At 36.0% G+C, this 23439-nt stretch overlaps 1 protein-coding gene across 6 annotated transcripts in view; it reads right to left on the bottom strand.

The window, feature by feature from the left end:
- Window positions 1–23439, bottom strand: part of GAPcenA (GTPase activating protein and centrosome-associated) — a 772500-nt gene that overhangs the window by 724678 nt on the left and 24383 nt on the right. For 3 of the 6 annotated variants that reach the window (XM_081765583.1, XM_081765580.1, XM_081765582.1), the window contains exon 2: window positions 7536–7944. In XM_081765583.1, coding sequence (XP_081621709.1) covers window positions 7536–7938 — 403 coding nt within the window. In that variant the 5' untranslated portion in view covers window positions 7939–7944. Of the gene's footprint in view, window positions 1–3426; window positions 3711–7535; window positions 7945–23439 lie in introns of those variants that run through there. The other 3 variants (XM_081765584.1, XM_081765585.1, XM_081765581.1) reach the window with 2 other exon arrangements.

The raw sequence follows: 23439 nt of genomic DNA, 5'->3' as shown, positions 1-23439 counted from the left end.
CTTCAGGTACATTATAAGACGTTGGAGAATCTCATTATTCCCTAGAAACTCGAAATATGACAATAGTGTGCAACACAAGCCTTTATAAACAAAGACGAATTCTGACAATGCGATGTGAGAGCTACTCAAATAGACAAATCACAAAAATACTATATATCATACACAAAAATACTATATATCATACTATCTTTGGTAGAATAATACAGAAGCAAGGAGAGCATGGTGTGTCTTCTCTATGAGAACAATGTGGCAGAAAATGTAAACAACTGCGAGATTATATCGAGAGGTTCTTCGCTTGGCTGTATCAGACAGACCTTCCAATAGCATGAAATGCAGTGGCTACCTATTCTAATGCAGGTTATAACATAAGCCGGATGACTTTTTAAACGATTTAATGAAAAAGAGTTACATAAGAAAGAAAGAACCCACTTTTAACTGACAACCATGTAAACGCTAGAAGAGAGTTCGTGAGTAGACACGGTGCATTGAGTGATGAGGTGGGTTGCACGTAATTTTTTTGGATGAAAAGTTTATGATTTTTGGAGAGTGTAGTGAAATTTTGGATGAGAAAAAGAGAAAACGTGAAGCCAAAGTATGTTTCCAAAAGAAGGAAATTTGAAGAAAGTGTCATGTTGTGGGGATGCTTTACTTCAAATGGGGTGGGATGAATTAAAATCTGGAATAAACAAGTTAATGCGCATATTACATTGACATTCTGAACTGAAAGTTACTACAACCATCTGCTGACTATTTCTCAGGTCCTAATTTGAGTTGATTTATTTTCCAAGACGACAATGCGTCGTGTCATAGCGCACGGAGTGTAGCGGACTGGTTTCTAAGTATGAGTTTCCCAAGATTATGGTGGGCAACAAATTCTTCGGATATGCATCCTATATATAAGGTATCCAAATAAGTTTGTGATGACCTTGTTGTTCGAGGTTCACAGACATGCTATGACGTCAGTCACGTGCGCGCGACGCGATAAGGAGGTAGGCAGAACACTGACCGACATCAGTAGATGCTCGTTGGGCACACTACAGAGACCTAGCTCGTCAAGTGGCACAGTGAAATGAAGTTGTCGAAGCAACTCATTAGGGGGTGTTTGCTGTATGACTTCAAGGTAGCCTATCAGCGGTCGCATCACGTCGCCGCATATGCCAGGCGTTCGGGGAGAATGCCGTGAATGAACACACCACCCGACAGTGGTTTCAAAAATTCCGGACCGGCGATTTGGGCTTGAGTGATGAGCCCCGCAGTGGACGACCACATGTGTTGGATGACGACGCCCTGAAGACAGCCATCGAGGAGGACAGTAGTCTTACATGTCAGGAACTTGCCGAAAGCTTTAATGTATCGATGGAAACAGTCAGACTGCACCTGCATCGCATAAGGAAGACATACACACACATTGTCAAAGACCAACAAACGACACCGAGTTGAATCCAGTTTATCCTTGCTCTCCAAGCACCAGAACACACCGATACTTGGTCGATTGATCACTAGTGACGAGAAGTGGGTCCTTTACAACACACCCAAGCGTACTCGACATTGGTTGTCGCACGTGACGCAGTTCCACACACCTCAAGACCACCTCTGCATCCCAGGAAGGTTATGCTGTGCGTATGGTGGAATTATCGACATGTGATTCATTATGAGCTCCTACCACCAGGCCAAACCATCAATGCGGATGTCTATTCCCAGCAGTTGCAACGAGTGCACCGTGCATTGCAGGAAACGGAGCCGGCATTGGTTAATCGCAAAGGTGTGCTGGTCCTTCACGATAATGCAAAACCACACGTGGCAAAAAAGACCTGGGAAACCATTCTGCAACTTGGTTGGGAAACTTTGTGTCATCCACCATATTCCCCATACCTTTCCCCTACAGATTACCACCTGTTTCATTTCCTGGACAATTACCTTCGTGGGAGACAATTTGAAAATTAGAGAGACTTGCGGATCGCACTCACGGACTTCTTTGCTTCCAAGACCGCTGACTTTTATCACCATGACATTGTACAGTAGCAGGAACGTTGGCAGAAGGTGCTGGATGAAGATGGCGATTCCTTCCAGATGTAACCGTATTTTGTGCTACAACGTCGACTCTGAAATCAGCAAAAACTTTTTTGGATACCATGTAGAATCTGTGGCACATTATGTCACAAAAAGTACAAGGGAAGATATATCAGTCTAGCAGACATATCACTGAGGAACTGGTTCGAATCTGGCATTTCAAACTGAATATTACATTAAGTAAAACACTTGTAAACATCATATCCCGTTGGTATGCAGCATTAAGAGCTGGCTGTGACAATGTAACTAAAGACGGAAGTGTAATACAGATTGTGGTATAAACAATTTTCTTTTTTCATTTACTTTCAGCAACTTACCTACCGTTTAGTGATAAACTTTGCACAATAGTGTGATAATAAAAAATAAGCATTAAATTAAATTTCTGGATTATAAGGTCCCTTAATGTATAAAACCCAGTGTTTTCGTTTAATGTTCATAAATGTGCTACTACATAAACATTAGAGAAATATTAAAAGATCAGTTGAACAGCATGTAACCAACGAGGTGTATAAAATAGTACTAGAATTAACAACAGTTTTTTTCAAAATGGTGTGTGTGTGTGTGTGTGTGAGAGAGAGAGAGAGAGAAAGAGAGAGAGAATAAATCTATTGAAAGATACATATACCAGGCTATACCGAAAGTAACGTAGTCCAGCGCAACGGCCCTTACAGATCAGTTAATAATCAAGATTAATCAGTCAAACTTTGCATGGTGACAGAGTAAGAAAATGATACTACAGTATAAATTACCAACTAAACCAACTTTTCTAATTAGAAACTGTGGAAAGGTCATACGGTAAGATGTATCACTGAGTCAAATGTTGCCACCGTTACAAAGCTTTAGCCACTTGCCATTGACACCAGGAGGCATACTCTGTAATAAAACTGACTGCTCTTCCATTGAATGATGTCACCCGTAGTTCTGGAAGTTCAAGGAAAAAGAAAACATTGTTTGTGATAGTCCGCACTCACAGCGATTATTTGCATCATCTTTGAAACCAACTATGGAATTTCATTTGTCAAAATTGTAGTATGCACTCCAACCACTTCCTTACGCCCACTTTCATCTTACCTACGTCACCAAATCCATATTCTAGAAAACTATTCTTCAAAGGGCTGATCAGATAGGAGTCAGAGGCTGCCATATTCAGATGGTGAATGAGGAACCACGACTAGAAGAGTTGTCGCAAAACTCATGTGTGGGCGTGCATTGTCATATGAATGTGCAAATCTTGAAGATGTCTTCCCTGTCTCGTCCTAATGGCTTCTTTATGATTCCTTGATGTCAGAATATCTCTCTCACTGTTCAAAGTACATCCTTACTCTGAAAAATCAATACAAGTCACGTTTTACTCACCACAATCTACAGCAAGCTCAGATCAGATCGCCATTTATCTATCATGTTAATCGAATTTCCACACTTTTATTCAGTTTTCGCACTTGATGATCCACCACTACGTGGTTTGTCTATGATGCTAGTTTCTCCTTCAAACTTCTTGATCCACCTCTGAACATTGCTCTTATCGACAGTTTCCTCCCCGTACACCATTTCCAGTCCCTAGTGGATTTCAACCAGGCCACATTTCTCTCCTTTATCAGCAACTCTATGACAGCATTTGTTTATGCTTCACTTTCACTATTTACCTGCATTAGCAAGAAAGAAAAGAAAAAAAAAAACAGAAATAAAGCAAAAAAGAAAAAAGAAAAGAAAATACCATACAGGCGAAAGCTTATTCTTATCTCCATACAAAATGAATGATTAATGTTGAATAACAAAACCATGAGGGTCTTTTATTATTTTCGGTAAATCCCTCGTATATATATTCGTAAGTATAATCTCATTAAAACTAATATATGGATAAATATGTTCTTAGGAGTATTTAGATTGGCCTCTACCAGGAGGCCAATGAAGAGACTGAATTCATTTTCCAACATGGCGTCAAAAATGGCTACAATAGGCTTGCTTTGAAAAGATGGAGTTCACTCGCACAAAGAACAATTACAGAAAAACTGACTAAAAAGTTTATTTATTTTCCTCTGTATCCGTGTCTCACTTACTAGACCTGCCCAAAAGACACAAATAAAATTTACTTTAAGCCGCCACAATATATGTAAAAATCCTTCACGCTGTACAAAAAGTATTTACTTGACCTGACTGTTCTAAGTTGTATATGTAAATTAAATTTGTATGCAAGATGCGATGTTGAAATTACTGAAAGAAAAGTTGATATTAAAATTAAACAACAACATGTAAGAGTGCACAATCAACAACAGTACTGTAACAAGACTGTCAAGACATTTACACGTCTCCAAGCATAACATTCAAGAGGTTAAAGTTTTACATACATTCTCTTTCCTATGGAAAGGAGTGTTCTGAGGCTTTTTACATTAGGATTCAAAATCCAACACTAAATAAATAAATAAATAAAAAGAAGGGATAAAGATTGAAACAGTATAACAACTAAATGCATCAACAGAAACCACAGTTGATTTTAAATGTCTTTTCCTTACTTACCAAATATTTCTCTACATTTTTCTTATAATTAAATTACAACTCAATTTGCTAAATTCATCAGAAGAAAGCTGCCTGTCAGAATGCAAATGGCATCTACGAAACTCATATCTATTAAATTATTTTTGTCAAACTTAATTCAAAATGTGCTATGTGAACTTAATTCATTATGTTTTTCTTGCAAGAGAATATGGTGTCAATATAAAAGTGTACATGAATGCGTTCATTCTAGCTTTGGAACTGCCTTGTCCTAATTACAAAATAAAATATGATTAAAACAAACCACTTTTAATGAATCTCAATGTCTGATGAAGGTAATAATACATAACACTATTGCTTATTAGAAGTGATTTGCTTTGGTCAGATTTTATCCTTATTTAAAACAGTAGAGTGTACTAGTGCATTTTGGTAACTTTCAAGTTGTTTGAAATCATTAATCGAGTTTTTTTTTTTTTTTTTTTTTTTTTTTAGTGCAAACTAATTTGGTTCCTTTTAAGTCTACTTACTTCTTAATTTTCACAAGTGGTCCAAGTAATTTCTTTGCTGATGTAAGAAAATAATGAAGACAAGCCTGCCAGTACTTCTAGCCTGAGGTTGGAAGACACTTCTTCCGAAATATATCTCCGATATTTCATTCATCTACGCTTCCAAGGAACCCAGCTGTAAGTTTCGTAAGTTTTAGAGAGATGAGCAAAAATCCCTGTTCGACTGAGTCGGCAGAGTATAGCACTCGACATATATGCTTAACTCCTCGTTAGTTAGTACTAATCGCGAATTCTGAAATACCATCCCGAAAAGACATACAAAAGGACGTACTGAAATGCCCAAAAAACAGATTATTTATTAAAACTGAAGCGATTTTTCGTAGACAGAATTCGAACTCATTCTAAAAAATAAACCTTTACATCCAGGTACGGGACGATGCTTATTGCACCGTGAGCACACAGTTTTAAAATTTTTCCTCTCTGTCTCTTCCTGTTCAGGTTATCGCACGCAATCTACAAGATTGGATCATCCGTCAGGCAATACAACTAACTAATTAACTAACTCTATGGCCTACGGAACCCAAAGGTTCAATGTCGCGTTCACAAAAGCTCCTGACTTCTATCCTTAGCCACCTGGATCCAGTTTCTATTTTGTATTCCTATTTCTGCGAGTCCATCTTAATATTGTCTTCCCATCTCCCCCTAGGTCTTCCTAATGGTCGTTTTCCGATTGGTCTTCCAGTTAACTCTTTGAAAGTGTTCCTTCCTTCTTCCATTCTGGCTACATGACCTGCCACCTGAGCCTCCTAGATTTGATAAACCTAACAATGTTCGGTAAACAGTATAAGTTATGTAGTTCTTCGTTATGAAGTTACCGCCATTTCGAACAACAGGCATGATTATCGTTTTATCTATCTTAAGCTTCAAATTCCTCGGCAGAATTCGCGACAACAAGAGATTTTGAACTGAATAATAACATGAATTCCCTGCGTTTAGTCGATATTTAATTTCTTCGTGCATATGGTTTTCGTCTGTTAATATTGACCCTAGTTATTTGAAAGTATCCACTTTATCAAAAGTATTATTCCATATTTTAACGCATCCATAATTTGCCGCACGATCCCGACGAACTTCCATGTATTTATATTTTTCTGCATTTACTTCTAAACCCATGTCTCTCCAAGCGTTTAAAATGACCTCTGCATTTCTTTCTATTATTCTCCGACCACCCCTATTAAATTTACATCATCAGCATACGCCATAACCTGGTGAATATCATTCAACTCTAGGCCCTGGTTGCTATCTTTGATTTTCTTTATAGCGTACTCCACGACAAAGTTGAATAATAATGGCGACAACGCATCTCCTTCGTGGGCATTCAGAACGCGGGCCTTCATGGTTTCAGGCCGTTCTCGACATGAAAGCTCGTGGACAAGAATTTTCCAACCCGTACTTTACTGTGGGATTCATTGAAACATATCTTTCTTAATGTAACTAGCTTTTTCGGTATTCCAAATTCTGTAAGAATGTTGTACAATGTTTCTCTCCTAACAGAATCATAAGCCTTTCTAAAATCAATAAATAATTGATGTACCGGGTATTGTATTCCCACTTCTTTTCGAGTATTTGTCGAATGGTAAATATTTGGTCGATTGTTGACCGATGTCGTCTAAATCCACACTGATATCTCCAATAATTTTATCTGCGTATGAGGTCAATTTTGCTAATCGAATGTTTGAAAGGATTTTATAGGACGTTGACAGAGGAGAAATGCCTCGATAACTATTACGGTCAGTTTTGTCGCCTTTCTTGTGAATTGGAACAATGATTGATTCTTTCCACTCTTGTGGCAATTCTCCCTTGTTCCAGATAAGGAGAATGAGTTTGTGTATCTTGTTTCACAATTTTTCGCCCCCAGATAAAATTAACTCCACTGGAACTTCGTCTACACCCGGAGATTTGTGTTTCTTTTATTTCTTTATAGCGATTTCTACTTCTATTCAGTTAAGTCAGGCAATGCAATAGCTGTTCATTTTTATCATTTTTGTCATTCCTTATAAAGTTCATTTACGCCAACTATAGTGAATAGTTATTTAGTGAAAATATTCAGATGGCCTGCTCCTCTTATACACTGTGAACGTTACTCTCCGTACCAAAGTTCAAATGCATTTTCCTGTAAGCAGATTTGTGGGAATCGGGAAGGATCTAGGCTCATTTTTTTTACCGATAAATTCTGGAAGTCTGTTAATGTTTTTTGTGATCATATACATATATGTTACAAGTTCGCTTTGTAACGCTAACACTATACGACGTATATTAAATTAGATATACCTAGTTTACTAAACACATCTGTTTACTATTTCCATAAATAATACTATACATATTCTATAACTAATGTATAGAATATGTACTGTTCTCTATTTCCATAAGTCTAACCGTATCAGATATGATCATGGATCAGTTAGTTACCTGGCTCATCCGTATCCTTGTTTATACTATCTTCCTTGGTATCAGCTATCTCTATTTCTCTTGTAGTTTCTACTTTGTTACATATATTATAAAACTTACTACTTCCAACTTCCTTCACATTTTCTATCACAGGAAGATGCTTGATAAATCCTTGTTCTTTGTCCATTACAGAGGGAAAATTTGATTTATCTACCACATTCGACACCGCCTGAGAATCCATTCTTGAAGTATCTTCACTTAACACCTCAATCAATGATTGTTCCAGATCATCTAGATTTCCGTTATTTGCAATATTTAAAAGAGGCTCTCGATCTGAACAGACTCTTTCACTCTCATTTACGAATTCATATTCATCACTAGTTGCCAATGATTCATTTGATTGGACACGAGAGGAATCCTCCATTATCTACTGAAGAGAATGAAAATAAATAAATAAATATAAATTAGACACCAGATAGTAATCTTCGATAAATATATAGCAATTTAAATACAACGTAACTCAATTTAAAATTAAACTAAACACATCTGAAATACATTAAGCTGTGCATTTTAATGAACTATTTTCTATAAAAATCAAAGTTTGTTTACCTGAGTGGGCCGACATGACATCTGAAAAAAATCGATATCTCATGGACTTTATTTGTGTCAACTTGAGAAGTCTATTATTACTCTAAGATTATTTCTTGAACTACTTTAGTGTGTGTGTGTGTTTGTGTTATGAGCAAAAAGAATATCTTTAGCACTTGAAGTTAAAATTAATAGCCTGCAAGCCTGTCTGCTTTTGCACAGCTTCCTTTGACAGCCGCAACGCAACAAGTTAAGTTGTTGAAGTGTTGCAAGAAATAATCTATAGAAAGCTGTTTCATGGATATGAAAATAGTCAAATTAAGATATGTACAGAGCGTCCAAACGGAATGTCTTAAAAAGCACTGTAGAAATGACAGAAAATTTCGTACATTTGGAGGGAAAAGTAAAAAATTCTGAATCTCAGTTGTCAAATCATACATTTTCGTGTGATCAAAGCTTGCAGGCTAACGCATATTTTATTCAGCAAAATAAAGAAAATGCTCAGAAATTAGGTGAAAAGGAAGTACCAATACACGGTCAAATTGAAAATTTTTATAGTAAATGAGTAGCAAACGAAAAACGAGGACTCGCATTAGATAAGAAACAGGCCAAAGTACAACAATCAAGAACAGTTAGACAAAGAAATAGGTCAGTTCAGAACAGATAAATAATAAAAATTTAGGGATTTAGGATTTAATTTTCTGGGCTTTCGGCTTCTACGACCATGTTAGCCCGTCACGTTTGAGGGATGACGTTCCTCGGCGAGTACTATCCGGCGAAAGGAAAGGAAGAAATGACTGGGAAAGGAAGCGGTCTGGGTTCTATATGTTAGGTACTACCCCGGCATTCGCCTGGTGTGAATTAGGAAAACCCAGGAAAACCTCATTCAGGATGGCTGGATACTTTTTCGACCGATTGCCCCCACCGGGAAGCGAACCCGGCACCAAATAAAAAAATATTTCGATAGTGTTGTACCGAAACAGCTAAAATGCACCAAACAATCAGAATAATAGATGAGGAAAATAAATAAAAACAGGCCGAACTGAGAACACTTAAGAATGAGATACAAAACAACAAATACACGTTTTCAAAGATATATTTTTGATTTCGAAAATAGGTCGCTGCTCTACGTATTTAAAATATTACAAGTACACCCACAAAGAACTTCCGTTATCGAGATTCACGTGACTCTGATTACAAGTAACGATGATCTCTTTATTTCTGCGTACATCCGCAACTCATCGAGAAATTCATACGTTGATTCTTTAAAGTTTGGCAGTGATTCTCAAAGTTCTTCAATTTCCTTCTCACTACACTTACAATTATTTTCGTTCCTATTCTGGTTCACTAGAGGATTGAATAGTACTTCTGTCGTTAATTGCTTCTTTATAATATACACTTAGAGCTCCTAACTGTTCTAGTACATGTCAGGGTGGAAAAAATCATGATTTTTATTGAAAAAATCATTTCTGTTGATTTTTAAAATTTAAATCAAATCTTTGTCCTCGTATAATGCAAGTCCGGAAGTGAACAAAAAGCATTAGGAATTAGTATCAGATGTTAATTATGCCATTTAAGTGAAAGTACTGGAGTTGAATTTTCAATTAATCTCCAATCGTTAACCTATTTCCATCCCAAATAATGTTTCTTAAGCATTAAGGAAAAAGTTGAGCACCGTTTATAAACGACACTTTCTTTTTTTCCACAAAAGTTACTGATGTTCGCAGAGGCATATTTTTACAAACTCGGAACTAGCTTGCGACACAAAATACATATAAAATACATAAATTTCGCCTAAAGTTATAAAATAAAAAAAAAGTTTCGGAGAGGGGATCGGACCCCTCTAAATGCACCCCTATTATCTGGGAACAAACAAATAGACGCACACTCAAAATTACTTTCGTCTTAAATGTCCATGGTGATTTTCCAGTTGGAATAGCTAACAATTTACAAACCCTATGTTAAGAAGAGAAGAAAGCAGAATTCCCCCGTTACCCGTTCAAAACGGAATTCTCCTAATCATCCTCTGCATGACACTCGTTTTTATACTGTGCTGTGCATACATTTGAGTCTCGTTGTATTATGATTATTATTTTTATTATCGAAACAACAGAACAGAACCAGGATTTTACTTATTTTCACTTTAAATTAATTTATTTAGGAATCTGATTTAAATCAACGATTTTTATTATAAAAAATCAGTGATTTAAATCTTGATTTAAATCAATCCACCTGGTATACGTTTTCAGTCATTTCGATCTCTTTTCCAGATCTAAGTTTCATAAAACAACAATTAAAATAAACTTCTAGTTAACTTGCCTACTAATACTTAACTAGACTATTGGACCAGTCAAATGCCTAATTTACTAATGAATTTCGGACTAGATTCTCTAAATTATATAGGATATTCACAACACTTAGACAAATCATCAATTATTGTGTGCTTGAATTAATTATCGCTGTTGATGAACAGAGGGCAGTAGTTATGCTATTGTAACACAGCGGACTGTGACAGGATACCTATTTGGAAGTGCTATCCTTGGGCTATCAAAGCTTTATTTGACCTTCGAGTGAAGTCGCCATTATTATTCAGCTGTGTTCCGGAGTACGCTGTAAGGAAAATCAAAGATAGCAACCAGGGCCTAGAGCTGAATGATATTCACCAGGTAAATCTGATAGGAGATGACAGAAGAACAATCGAAAGAAATGCAGAGGCCTTATTAAACGCTTACAGGAACATGGGTTTAGAAGTAAATGCAGAGAAAACTAAATACAAGGAAGTTCACCAGAATCGTAATACGGCAAATTATGATTGATTGATTTTTGACTTTTACGTCCCGTTCAGCAGCGAGGCTATATGAGACGTGGACCTACTGATTAACGTGGAATCCGAACCACATGAGCTCTCGCCGGGACGGCAAATTATGAATACGTTAAAATATCAATCAATACTTTCGACAAAGTGGATACTTTCAAATATCCAGGATCAATATTTTTATCAGACCAAAATTATATCCATCAAGAAATTAAATGTCGATTGAAATCAGGATATTCTTGGTATTATTCAATTCAAAATATTTTGTCGTCGCGAATTCTGTCGAGGAATTTAAACCTTAAAATATATAAAATGATAATCATACCTGTTGTGTTTTATGGTTGTGAAACTTGGTCGCTTACGCTGAGGGATGAACGCATACTGAAAATATCCTATTCTAACTATATATAAAACTACATGAACTGGCATAAATTAAAGGGATACCTCCGGTTCACGTGGAAAGTTCAAATCTGGCATGATTGTAGCTTTCCAGAACTAACCCAGAGGAAAATTGCCAAAAGTGAATATTTTTAATTTTTAGGGGATCTAAAGGAGGCATGAAGAATTTCCCCATGTTATTTAAATGGGCCCAACTTCAGAGTGGTTTTATGGGAAACTGAAAAACCTTTTCCATGTTATTTATATGGGACACCTTTTACACCCCAAAATTATTTGGCACTTCCTGTAGGACTACAATGATGAAATTTGGCATGATTGTAGCCTTCCGGGACTAACAGTGAGAAAAATTGCCAAAAGCGAATATTTTTAATTTTTCGGGGGTCTAAAGGGGGCATGAAGAATTTCCCCATATTTAAATGGGCCTTTTTTTGGACCCATAATTTCGTATTTTAGGTACTTGGAATTAGAATAAAAGCTTGAAATTCGGTATGCTTGTACGTTTTCGTTAGCATTACCTAAGTAAATCGGTAAAAATAAAAATTTCCAACTACAGATTGGTTTTATGGGGAACTGAAAAACCTTTTCCATGTTATCCCCATACAAAATCTTATGGGACACCTTTTACACCCCAAAATTATTTGGCACTTCCAGTAGGACTACAATGATGAAATTTGGCATGATTATAGCTTTCCGGGACTAACAGTGAGAAAAATTGTTAAAGCGAATATTTTTAATTTTAAGGGGTCTAAAGGGGAAGAAGAAATTTCCATGTTATTTAAATGGGCGTTTTCTTCGGATACAAAATCTTATGTTTTAGATAGTTGAAATAGGAAAAGAAACTTGAAATTCGGTAGAATTTCGGGTTTAAAATGTGCGAGGCCGTAGATCTAGCAAAGGCGAGGACGTGGGCACGAAGCCTCAGCTGTGCAAATTCAGGAAAAACAAAGAGCAAATGCACGAAATTTACTGTTAATGCAAAGGCTGATACATAAGAGAAGCGAGGCCGTAGGCCGAGCAAACGTAGGGGTCTGGGGGCAGTGCCCCTACTCGCTTTTTCACGTACCTTTGCACCTTTCAAAAACAAACCGCGTAACTCAACTTGTATCACTCCGCGCACGAGTATTCAGTGATTGGTGCAGGAGAAAATACTTCGTCTGTTTCCCGCAATATTTCTGCTTCTGCACGTGCATGTAATCCTTCACTGGTAACCTTGCTGCCTGCATGACCATCATCAACTATAGCGCGCGCTCTGCGTATTTGTCAGTGGTTGTGGCTGTTTTCTTGTTATATTTAATATTTTTGTGTAAGATATCAATCCACATGTAAGGATGTGCTTTTAATTGAAACTAAAATGTTCTTAGTGTGATTTAAAAATACAATAATTGCTACCTAGGTTGAACAAGTGGAATTTCTTGGGGACTATTTTCTTATGGAAGAATAATGGTCATTTGGCTCATTGTCAGTGTTGCTCACTTCTGATTATATTTCGTTGTTTTTTTTTTGTTTTTTGTTTTTTTTTTTTTTTTGTTTTTTTTTTTTTTTTTTTAATCGTAGTCAGACTGTTTAGTCAGTTTCAGTTAACTGGGCTGCAAATGTCCATTATGTTACCCAAAAGAAAAACCGAGCCCTTGTGCTAAATGTCTATTTAATATATTAAATGCATTATACTTCGGATAATTGGATATAAAAAGTTGTAGGCTTATTATTTTAAAGATAAGTAAGAAAGAAAGATAAAAGCTATTTCACCGATTAGAAGTAGCGTAACGTCTGATGTTAATTCTGTATGTTATAATTAGGGGTAAAAGTGGATCTGAAAAGGTAGGGGGACGGTAGCAAGCGGCATGACGTCACGCCGTCCCCCCGCCTATCCTTGCCCATTTTAATTTTTTATGAACTGGGGGACGCCGTACATATTTTTCCGAGGTCGGGGATGGCGTCCTTCCGCGTTCCCCCACACTTTTACCCCTGGTTATAATTCGCATATCGATTAAAAGAAACGATCGGGTTTAACCCTTAACATACCCTCTAGGGACCCCAGAGAGTGATATTTGGTGATACTGCTGCAACTATAAGAATCAATTTATTCTCGATTTTTATGTGTGTCCTGCATCCGTTTGGGATATACTATCTATTACATAATTAGATCAACGATGCGTTCGTTAAAAAAAATACAAAAAATAAAAACATACTTGAAAGTGTAAAAGCTCCATTGTTAAACTTGTATTTCAGATTTACGAACACAGAAGTATAAAATTGTACGAAAAACTGAATATTGTTAAAGTAAACATAATATTTTATGTCAACAATGCTCATTTAAATTAGGTAAGCTTTTGGACATAAAAATAATAATAATAATTTGGGTTGCAATACTATGTTGAGAAATTAAAATAATACTTAGGGTCGCCAGAAGACCCCAGCTTTGTAAATAACGTTGACGAGTTAGGCTTGGTACGATAAGGTTTAAATGAACATTTAAGAGTCGCAAGAATGATTGTCCGTTCTCAGGAGTAACAAAATATCTGAAAAAATCTTCAAGGGATACCAAAATTGTAATATATTCAATAAATAAACTCTCTCGCTTTTTTTTTAATGAACAATTATTTGATCCACATGTTCTCTTGCCTCTACTTGAGAGTTACGTAGCGATCCGAAACAGTCTTGAAATGGACAGGAGTAAAGAGCATATGTTTTAGTAGATCTGCTAGTCAAGCTAATAAACATAGTAAGACAACAGAGACTAGAGAACATAGTAAGATCCAATAGCTCTGATTCTAATTTTCCATGTTATCCCTTGACGCTATGGGCAGGCTAAATAAAATTTAGTAGTGATAAATTGAATATTTTGAACCATTAATGCGAACTCCCTGATATCAAAGGACGAGGATTTATCGTCAACCACGATTAGTCATGATTTGCAGTTACAGGGAAAATTTAAGAGATTGTTCAGCCCGGCTTCCAGGCATGGACATCCGCAGGACTTTTTCAAGGGGGTAAAATACCGATTCCAGGGGAGGACAAAAGACCGACACACAAACTCAGTCGCGAATACACAATATTTTGATACACGAGGGCACATAATACATCAAGTAAAACAACAGTTATTTACTCGCGTATGCTTTTTAACTAAAGTAAATAATCCATAATACCAGATACTATAGTATTTAATATGAATATATTAAGTGTTACAACATTTAAGTAAGCAAATTAGTATGTCTTGACATGCACTTCCAAAAACCTTTTAAAACAAAGGGAGGCAACATCCCCTTTCCCCCTTCCCCACTGCGGGTAGCCATGCTTCCTAGTGTTCTGTGTCTATATTTATATGCTACTTCAAAGATTCAGGAGAAAGAAAATACATATTGGTAATATATCAGAAGTCCATGGCATTTCATTTTCAATATCCCGCTCTTCGGTTTGTTTCTTAATTTGTTAGCTCAAGGTTTTCTATAAACTTTTTAGTCTGTTAGTTGGCAACATTTACACACTGTCGTCTGCATTGTTTACAAGGGCTGCAAAGCTTCATGAAAAAGCGAATAGTTAGGCAAATGCTAATTTGAGAATAAAATCCTGTGACGAATATTTGGACCAAGAGGAACAGGAATGGGGAATGGTGGAAACTTCAGGCTCAGGTAGGCAGGTCATGTAGCCAGGATGGAAGCAGTAGGAACGCTTTCAAAGTTTTAATTTGAAATCCAATCGGAAAACGTCCATAGACCTAGGTGCAGATGGGAGGACAATATTAAGATGGATCTCGCAGAAATAGGAATACAGAGTAGAAACTGGACCGAATTAGACAAGGACAGAAGTCAATGGAGAGCTTTTGTGGTCAGAGAGAGGGAGAGAGAGAGAGAGAGAGAAAGAAAGAAAGAAAGAAAGAGAGAGAATGCATGTAAATTAAACACAACTGCACAACAAACATGAGTGAGTGGTTAGCTTTTGCGCTTCTATCCGGAAGTCCGGGAATCAACCTCTCATTCCACCATTTTGACAAACGCTTTTCTTAATTCCATCTGTGAATGTGGAGATAGTGCGTGTACTGAGAGTCCTGGCCGACTTCCTTTCTTATTGTATTTAAGTCGTTGTTACTACTAATAATCAGCAGTGATGGATTTGTGAAGGGGGTTAGGGTGGGAATGTCCTTCGGATTGAAGCTTGTACCCCGAAATTACGGAATTTCTAAAACAATTATATATTAGTTTTGCCATTACTGATAAACTTCAAGCTGTCCTCAAATAAAAAATTAGGAATTTTTAGAAAAACTAACCATTAATAAGAAAAACCCCTCCCAAAATACTCTTCTAAATCCGCCACTGATTACACTAGTTAACAAAGGTTTTGTTACATAAAAGAAAATACCTGTTCTTACAGGAACTTTTTGCGCTGAATTCGAATATGCACTCGGTTTTTCTCCATCACGTACGATTTTCCCGTAACAGAGGGATTTTGGGGAAAATCCCTCAAAAATTTCCCTTTTCGTTTATTTTACACCCCAAGATCTTGTCCCCTTGCATATACTAACATAGAAATTATACCTGAGTATACTTTGATTCATATTTAAAACACATTGAGCGCCGTGTGTATCAAAAATTATACACACCGATTTTCCTTCCTGGGCCATGTGTATCAGTTTATATACACAGTCAAAATCACTGTCTGGCCACAGGAAAATCACGTGGTATACCCTCCGGGGCCAAGTTGACCTTGAGAAAGGTCATGCATTGTTAGGCTCATTGACAATTTTTTTCCCTTCAAAACTTAATAGTTTTTAATTGGTGACAAATTTTAATGCGTGTATCAGAAATTATACACGCGGCCCAAAACAACTACATTTCATTCAAGGTTTTGTTTTGACGTAAACTTTTACCAATTTTTTGTCGCTCGTGTCAGTTGTTTCTTTCAATATACCTACTGTATAGTGTCCTCGAGTTAAAACGTCTAGAAAAACAATATGTGACTGAAATTGAGTCCATTTTGATGGACTCTGACGCTGAAGACCTAGATGTGAATAGTTCAGAAGATGAAAAATCTGATATGTTAGTGAACTCTGATCTCGAACCGAAGTGGCTTCCTGAAGCATCTGATGGTTCAAACAATTCTTTTGACGAGGCTGGTGAGGGTATGGCAATTTCCGACATAGCGTTTAGTTACTTAATTGAAACCTGTACGGATCCGACTAATGAAAGTACTATGTCAGTGTCGCTAGGAGTAAATGTACCTGATTGGAATCTGTTAGAGAGAATTTTGGAAAACATTTCGTGGAGTGACCCAAGTGACAATCGCCCTGTTTTTATATTTACTGGAAAAAGTGGTATTGACCCTACTATTAGTGGTATTTTGGCTCTTGCTGATCCGATAGATTATTACGAGTTGTTCATTGATCCTGAAATACTCAAGATTATGGTTGATCAAACTAATTTGTATGCAATGCAAAAAATTCAAAAGTTTGACGATGTTTCTCCTAACGCAAGGATACATGATTGGACAGCTACATATATAACGGAGATGCGTAAATTCGTAGGACTTACATCCGTCCCACTCGCTTATCGTCTTCTCCAATCTAAAACTCATTTGATTGGAACTTTGAGGTCAAACAGAAAACATATCTCGAAACAAGTCCTTGATGCGAAATTGAAACAGGGAAAAACAGTTGGAAAAGAGACTGTAGATGGAGTGACAGTGTTGAAGTGGAATCACAATAGAGATGTTTTGATGTGTTTGACAGTACACTCCACAAATGATCACGTAACCAAAACTTCTAGAGGTAAAGAAATTCAGAAGTCAAAGTACGTAGTGGATTATAACGAACGGAAGTCATCAAACGATGTCAGTGATCAGATGGGAACTTACGGAATAGCTTTGAGGCGCTGCACAAAATGGTATAGAAAGGCTGTATTAGAAATGATTTGGGGAACAAGTCTCGTTAAAGCATACTGTTTGTATATACAATGAAACACAAAAAACACAGATCAATCGATTATAGAATTTCATGAGTCAGTTCTGGAGAGCATGTTAGGTTTGACTGAATCGGTGATCACCCATCATTCCACAAGAAGACAGCATAACCTGATTGACAAATATGATGTAGGAAACCCATCGAAAAAGGTTAGAGGAAGGAGTGTTTCTTGTTATAAGACACATGGCACAAAAGGGTCGACAACGCAAGGCAAAAGAAAGTATGCGACCCAAGTATCAACAGTTTGTGATACATGTGAAAATAATCTGTTTTTGTGCAAGGAGTGTTTCAATTCTAGCCACTGAGAACCCTAAAGTGCTCAAGATCTTTGTGTTAAGTGTAAGTTTATCAATTTAAGATGAAGACAGAAAAGAACAAATGATGATGAAAAAAAGTAGATTTTGAATATTCATATTTACACTCATAAAGTTCTTTTACCACTGACGCTTATGTTTGAAGAGAGTGAAACTCGAACTGATTTGAATTCGAGTCCATCACATTCGATGGAATCCATCACAATCTGAAAAAGTGGAAATTGTAATTTTATCACATAATATAAAAATAGTTGTTAGTGTAGATTTGACACTAAAAGTAAACTATTGTATTTGGTTTGCTGAATAATACATATATAAAAAAGTAAAGGTATAAATACAATATAAATACAAAATAAAGGTATATTTTCATCACTTATATTTTTGACAAATATACCATATAAGCTGAACCCAAGAGTGCGGGCAGACTCTCACGGTGTGTAGTAGGTGGAAACAACTCGCTATACAAATCTAGGTGTGTATGTGTTCACATACAAGGGGCCAGAAAAAAGTCTTCACTGTGTATCAAAAATGATACACGAAGCCCCGGAAGGAAAACCAATGTGTATCAATTCAGATACACACGGCCTGATCGTGTAACCTTCCCAAAGACAAGTTGGCCCAAAAGGGTGAACCAGCAGACCTTTCTTCGGCGCTCAATGTGTTAACAAACCCTCCAAGTTTCGTAATAATCGCTTTATTCTTTCTAGAGAAATAAATATGTTTGTATGTATACTGTGTGTACTATTTATTGCACCTTATAGTAATGCTTTCAGATCTCTTAAGTTGAGGTAAAACGTTTTGCTTTATTACCACAAACACATATATAAAATATAATACAATATAATTTACAAGTGTGACAATTTACAATAAACAATAATACAAATGTACCAAAAGGTCATGAAAAGACAATCAAAACTATCACAATATATAAAAACTTCCATTGGGTTACAAAAACATACACTACTTCCTTCTTTTGTAAGAAATGTTGCATTCTCTAACAAGACCCCAACAATAGTCCCCCATCATTGAAGGATCCCATCGTCCCTGGTACCTTTTCTCCATTGCCATTATATCTTGGTGGAATCTTTCCCCCTGTTCGTCGCTGAGAGCACCTAGGTTAGCAGGAAAGAAACTGAGGTGGGAGTGCAAAAAGTGGATTTTTAAAGACATCCTACAACCCAACTCTTTGTATTTCTGTATCATGTCCTGTACGATTTCTGTGTAACTCTCAGCTTTGTTATTGCCCCGAAAGTTGCGCACAACACACTTAAATGCTGTCCAGGCAGCTAGCTCAGCACTGTTTAACTTGCTGTCAAAGCTATCATCAAGCGTTAATTTCCTAATTTGGGGACCAATAAACACTCCCGCTGAAATCTTAGCATCACTCAGGTTAGGGAACTTATGTCGCAAATACTTGAAGCCTTCACCAGATGTGTCCATGGCTTTGACAAAGTTTTTCATAAGTCCTAAGTTGATATGAAGTGGCGGTAGTAATATCTTATTAGGATCTACCAAAGGAGCGTATTTGACGTTGCATTCTCCAAATACGTAATTCACTCTAGGTTCCCATTCCTTCACTTCATAATGTTTGTCATCAGCTCGGCTATCCCATAAACATAAAAAACATTGGTACTTCGTGTAACCGCACTGCAGTCCTAATAAAATATCAACTACCTTGAGATCACAACATATTTGCCAACAATGGTCCTTGTAATTTATAAGATTTAGCAAAGTTGACATGGTGTCATAGGATTCCTTAATCTTCACTGAGTGCGCAAGTGGTATAGAAGGTTTTTTATTTCCATTATGTAAAAGGACAGCTTTAAGGCTGACCTTTGACGCGTCGATAAATAACCTCCATTCTTCTGGAACGTAAGGAATTCCTAGCTCCGCCATCAACCCGTTTATATCCGTACATACGCACACATTATCTTGCATTGAGAAATAGCTTGAAAATTGAACATGCCTTTTCCTGTACACTGATATGTTCGTTTCTGCATCCAATAAGTTCCACTGCTGGAGTCTTGATCCCAGAAGTTCCGCCTCTTGTTTTGTCAGGTGCAAATCACGGACTAGGTCATTAAGTTCACATTGCCGGATGAAATGTGGCTCGCGAACACAGTCAGGGATGAACGTTGGATCCTTGGATGTACATGTTGATGTCTTTCTTTTGCATTCTCTTACATTTGATAACAAATATTGATAACCATTTCATGAACAAAACGAAAAAACTTGGAGAATTGTATATATATGTATTAAGATATATTAAGATTTATACTGTACGTTTAAAAAAATATACGTTGGAAGTACATTCTATTTTTATACACGTTTCTAATTTACAGAGAGCAATACAAGTGTGTTGTTGACTATTGTAAATATTCATTTTTATGTCTGTGTTTGTAGCAATAAAGCAAATCGTTTTCACCCCAACTCAGGAGATCTGAAAGCATTACTATCAGGTGCAATAAACAGTGCACACAGTATACATACAAATATATTTATTTCTCTAGAAAGAACAAAGCGATTTTTACGAAACTTTTAGGGTTTATTAAATATAAATCAAGGTATACTTAGGTATAGTTTCTATGTTACTATATGTAAGGGGACAGGAGCTAGGGGAATAAAATATCTGAAAAGGGAAATTTTTGAGGGAATTTCCCGAAAATCCCTCTGTTATGGGAAAACTGTACGTGATGGAGAGAAACCGAGTGCATATTCGAATTCAGCGCAAAAAGTTCCTTTAAGATCAGGTGATTTTTCTCATGTAACAAACAAAAAGTTTAAATTTGTTAACTAGTGTTATCAGTATAAAATAATCTTCAAAGTTGTATCCGGAAGATCATAGCTGAATATGCAAACGAAACGAAATATTTGTTATGCCTGTACTCATAAACTTCAAGCTCCTCCCAAATAAAAATTAGGGATTTTTAGAAAAACAAAACATTAATCAGAGAAATCCCTGCCAAATACTTTTCTCAATGCGCTACTGATTATTTCTATCAAATGGTATTCAAGGTTCTATATTTGGAAGATTATTGCTAAATCATTGCATAGCTATAGTATAACGGAAATGTGCAAGTACGCTCTGACAGATATATTGAAAAACGTACGCTCTGATGGATATATTGAAAAACATAAAGTTTAATTATGTGCTAGAAGCTAGAGTACTAAACTCTAAGAAATGAAACACGGATGACTAAAAAGAAATGATCTAGAGAAGAAAAAAAAATGTCGATATCTCAGATATTAAAATAAAGTTAAATAGCCTCTAAAATTGCCCTCAAATACGACGTACGTTATGTTTACTTTAATTCATAAAACATGTGCTAAATCCATCATGATGGTGAATTCCAGAGCGAAATATGGCATTTAGGTCATGAAATCTTATTTAACTTTAGAGTATAATATAAGAAAGCTATTTAAACAAAAAAAAAATATATATATATATGAAAAAAGCCAAAATTTCCAAAATTCTCGTTTTATCCCCCAAAAAGAAGGGTTTTTATGTGTAAAAACCCATCCATTCAAAAACGCCGGCTTTTTTGCATCTCTAGAGCTACATATTACTAGTGTGGTTAAGTAAACAAACATGGTAGTGAACTGTTCAAAGATTGAAGTTCAGTGTTCTTACTGTCGGTAATACTACATTTCAACGAAGGGGGGGGGGGGAGCCCAAAAACTGGAAGAAAAGAGCACAGGAAAGAATAAGGAACGAAAAGGAACCAAAACAAAGTACGTAAAATACATTTCATTAGCTTTATAAAGGGGGACCTGTGTTCTAGAACCTTCCCCTTTAAGCGTATCATATAAATGTAAGTATTTCTCTTATGTTTTATTTTAATTTTATTTTGTTTCAAAAAGAGGGTGTGGAATATTTTGAAGTAAAGATACTACATACTATTTTGCTAGTTATTTATGTATTTTTTTAAAAAAAGAAGTACTTATTTCGTATATAAGAGGTTAAAAAATTCTTATTATATATGATGGTTAATCCTTTGGAATTCATAATGCCAATATGTTAAGAATTAAAATTGTTCGAAATATCTTTTCGAAATTCATGGTTTATTTTCGAGGTTTTATATTATCATCTTCATCAACCACCAATTAAATGAGATTTTGTGTAATAGAGAAGCGAAATAAAGTATACTTTATCAATTCAAAGCAGAATTTTGAAAAGAGCCCAAAATTCCCCAATCAAAAAAGTGAAGCAGAAAAAAACGTTGTTTTTAAGCCTTTTTTTTTTTTTTTTTTTTTTTCGAGCTCTTGCATCTCTAGTCTCCACGGATTCCCTTTGTGCAAGAAGGATATTCCATAGTTTCATTCCAAACATGAACAGTAGAACATAAATGTTTAAGTGGCATTTTATGTAGGAATACTGCTTCATATATACGTCCAAAAGTTAATAAAACATAATCTCACCCATTAAAACAAAATTTTATCCAATAAAAACCACTGGGATGACATTTCCTTTTTCAGAAAAAGTCCTGGATTTTTCACAATCCTGATGGTTAAGCATAATCACTTTGTAATCTTAACATGACACTTCATTCCAGCATGGTTTGCTCGTGAAGTTTTACCTGTTAAACAGGACAGTTTGCACCTCACATTTCTCCCTTATTGTACATATGAGAGATAAGATCTCCATAAATTTTGAGCACTTATACATTGGTCTTTGTAAAACAAAATAACGCATTTCTTCCGTAAATTTTATAATCTGTGTTCACCTAAACTGGGGAGCAAAGGTAGGAGCAGTTGTCATGTTTTCACACTAGTAACTTATACTTGTATATATACAATGCACGTTCTCTACAACGTTCAGAAATACTTCGCCAGTGAAAATTAATGTCACACAATCGTTTTTCAAAGGCATACACTCATCTACATAGTACAATAACACCTGTATCATACATTGGTAAACATAAAAAAATGATTTCCAGCATTGAGTAGAGAAGGTTTGTAGAAACTAGATCTTAGACCAGCGCTATTCAACCGGGGGTATGGGAAGATGTTTCTGGTGGTATTATTACGCTCCTACAATAAGCATATTTCCAATATTTATTGAATGATCATAGTTAAAGAAAATTTTGAAATTTCCTTTTTTTTTTTTTTTTTTTTCAGATGTGCAGTTTATCTCCATGTAAATAGCCTTTTAATTGACACACTGATTGTCGTTTCATTGGTCTCTATTTGTCCCCCCTTTTAGTCAACAGAACATGTGTATTAAGTTTAATAAGTTCATTTCGATTTAATTTCTATTAGACAATTGGATGGCGAACTGTGTCTAGCGGTACGCGAGCAAAAAGGTTGAATAGCACTGCCTTAGACAATCCACTTTCATATGCATTCACTCAACTGTAAAATTACTATTTTTATAACGGTGTAGTATATATCTGCACCAAATATTTAAATTGTTCCAAAATGTCGCAGTATTTCTTTTCTGTTCTTGTGTTTCCTAGATTTAACTGTTAAAATTATGATCACTCTATCACTGTAAAGTAATATCGCTCGGTACACCTTCTACAAACGAACTGAAAGTAAAACAATACTATCATAATAATAATAATAATAATTTTTGCATACTATTTTCTTTTGTCCTGTCTGCAAACCTACTCTGCACCACCTTTTCCTGCCGACAGTTAGTCAAGCTCTTCCATAATACTAGTTACTAACTGAACGAACTTTCAAGTTATTACAGATCGAATTTAAGAAAGATATTGCTTGCAGGTCACGTTTGGGCAGACTACTCGAAATAATTGTTGCAAAATTATAATTTTCTCAATAATATCCTTCTAATTGCACATTCCCTTGCTTGTTTACTAACAGTATAATACAAAAAATTAAACTTAAATGGCAACA

Source organism: Thermobia domestica, chromosome 7 (genome assembly GCF_964235325.1).
Source record: "Thermobia domestica chromosome 7, izTheDome1.hap1.1, whole genome shotgun sequence".
In the NCBI taxonomy this organism is placed as follows: domain Eukaryota; kingdom Metazoa; phylum Arthropoda; class Insecta; order Zygentoma; family Lepismatidae; genus Thermobia; species Thermobia domestica.
This window is presented reverse-complemented; position numbering and strand designations above follow the sequence as displayed.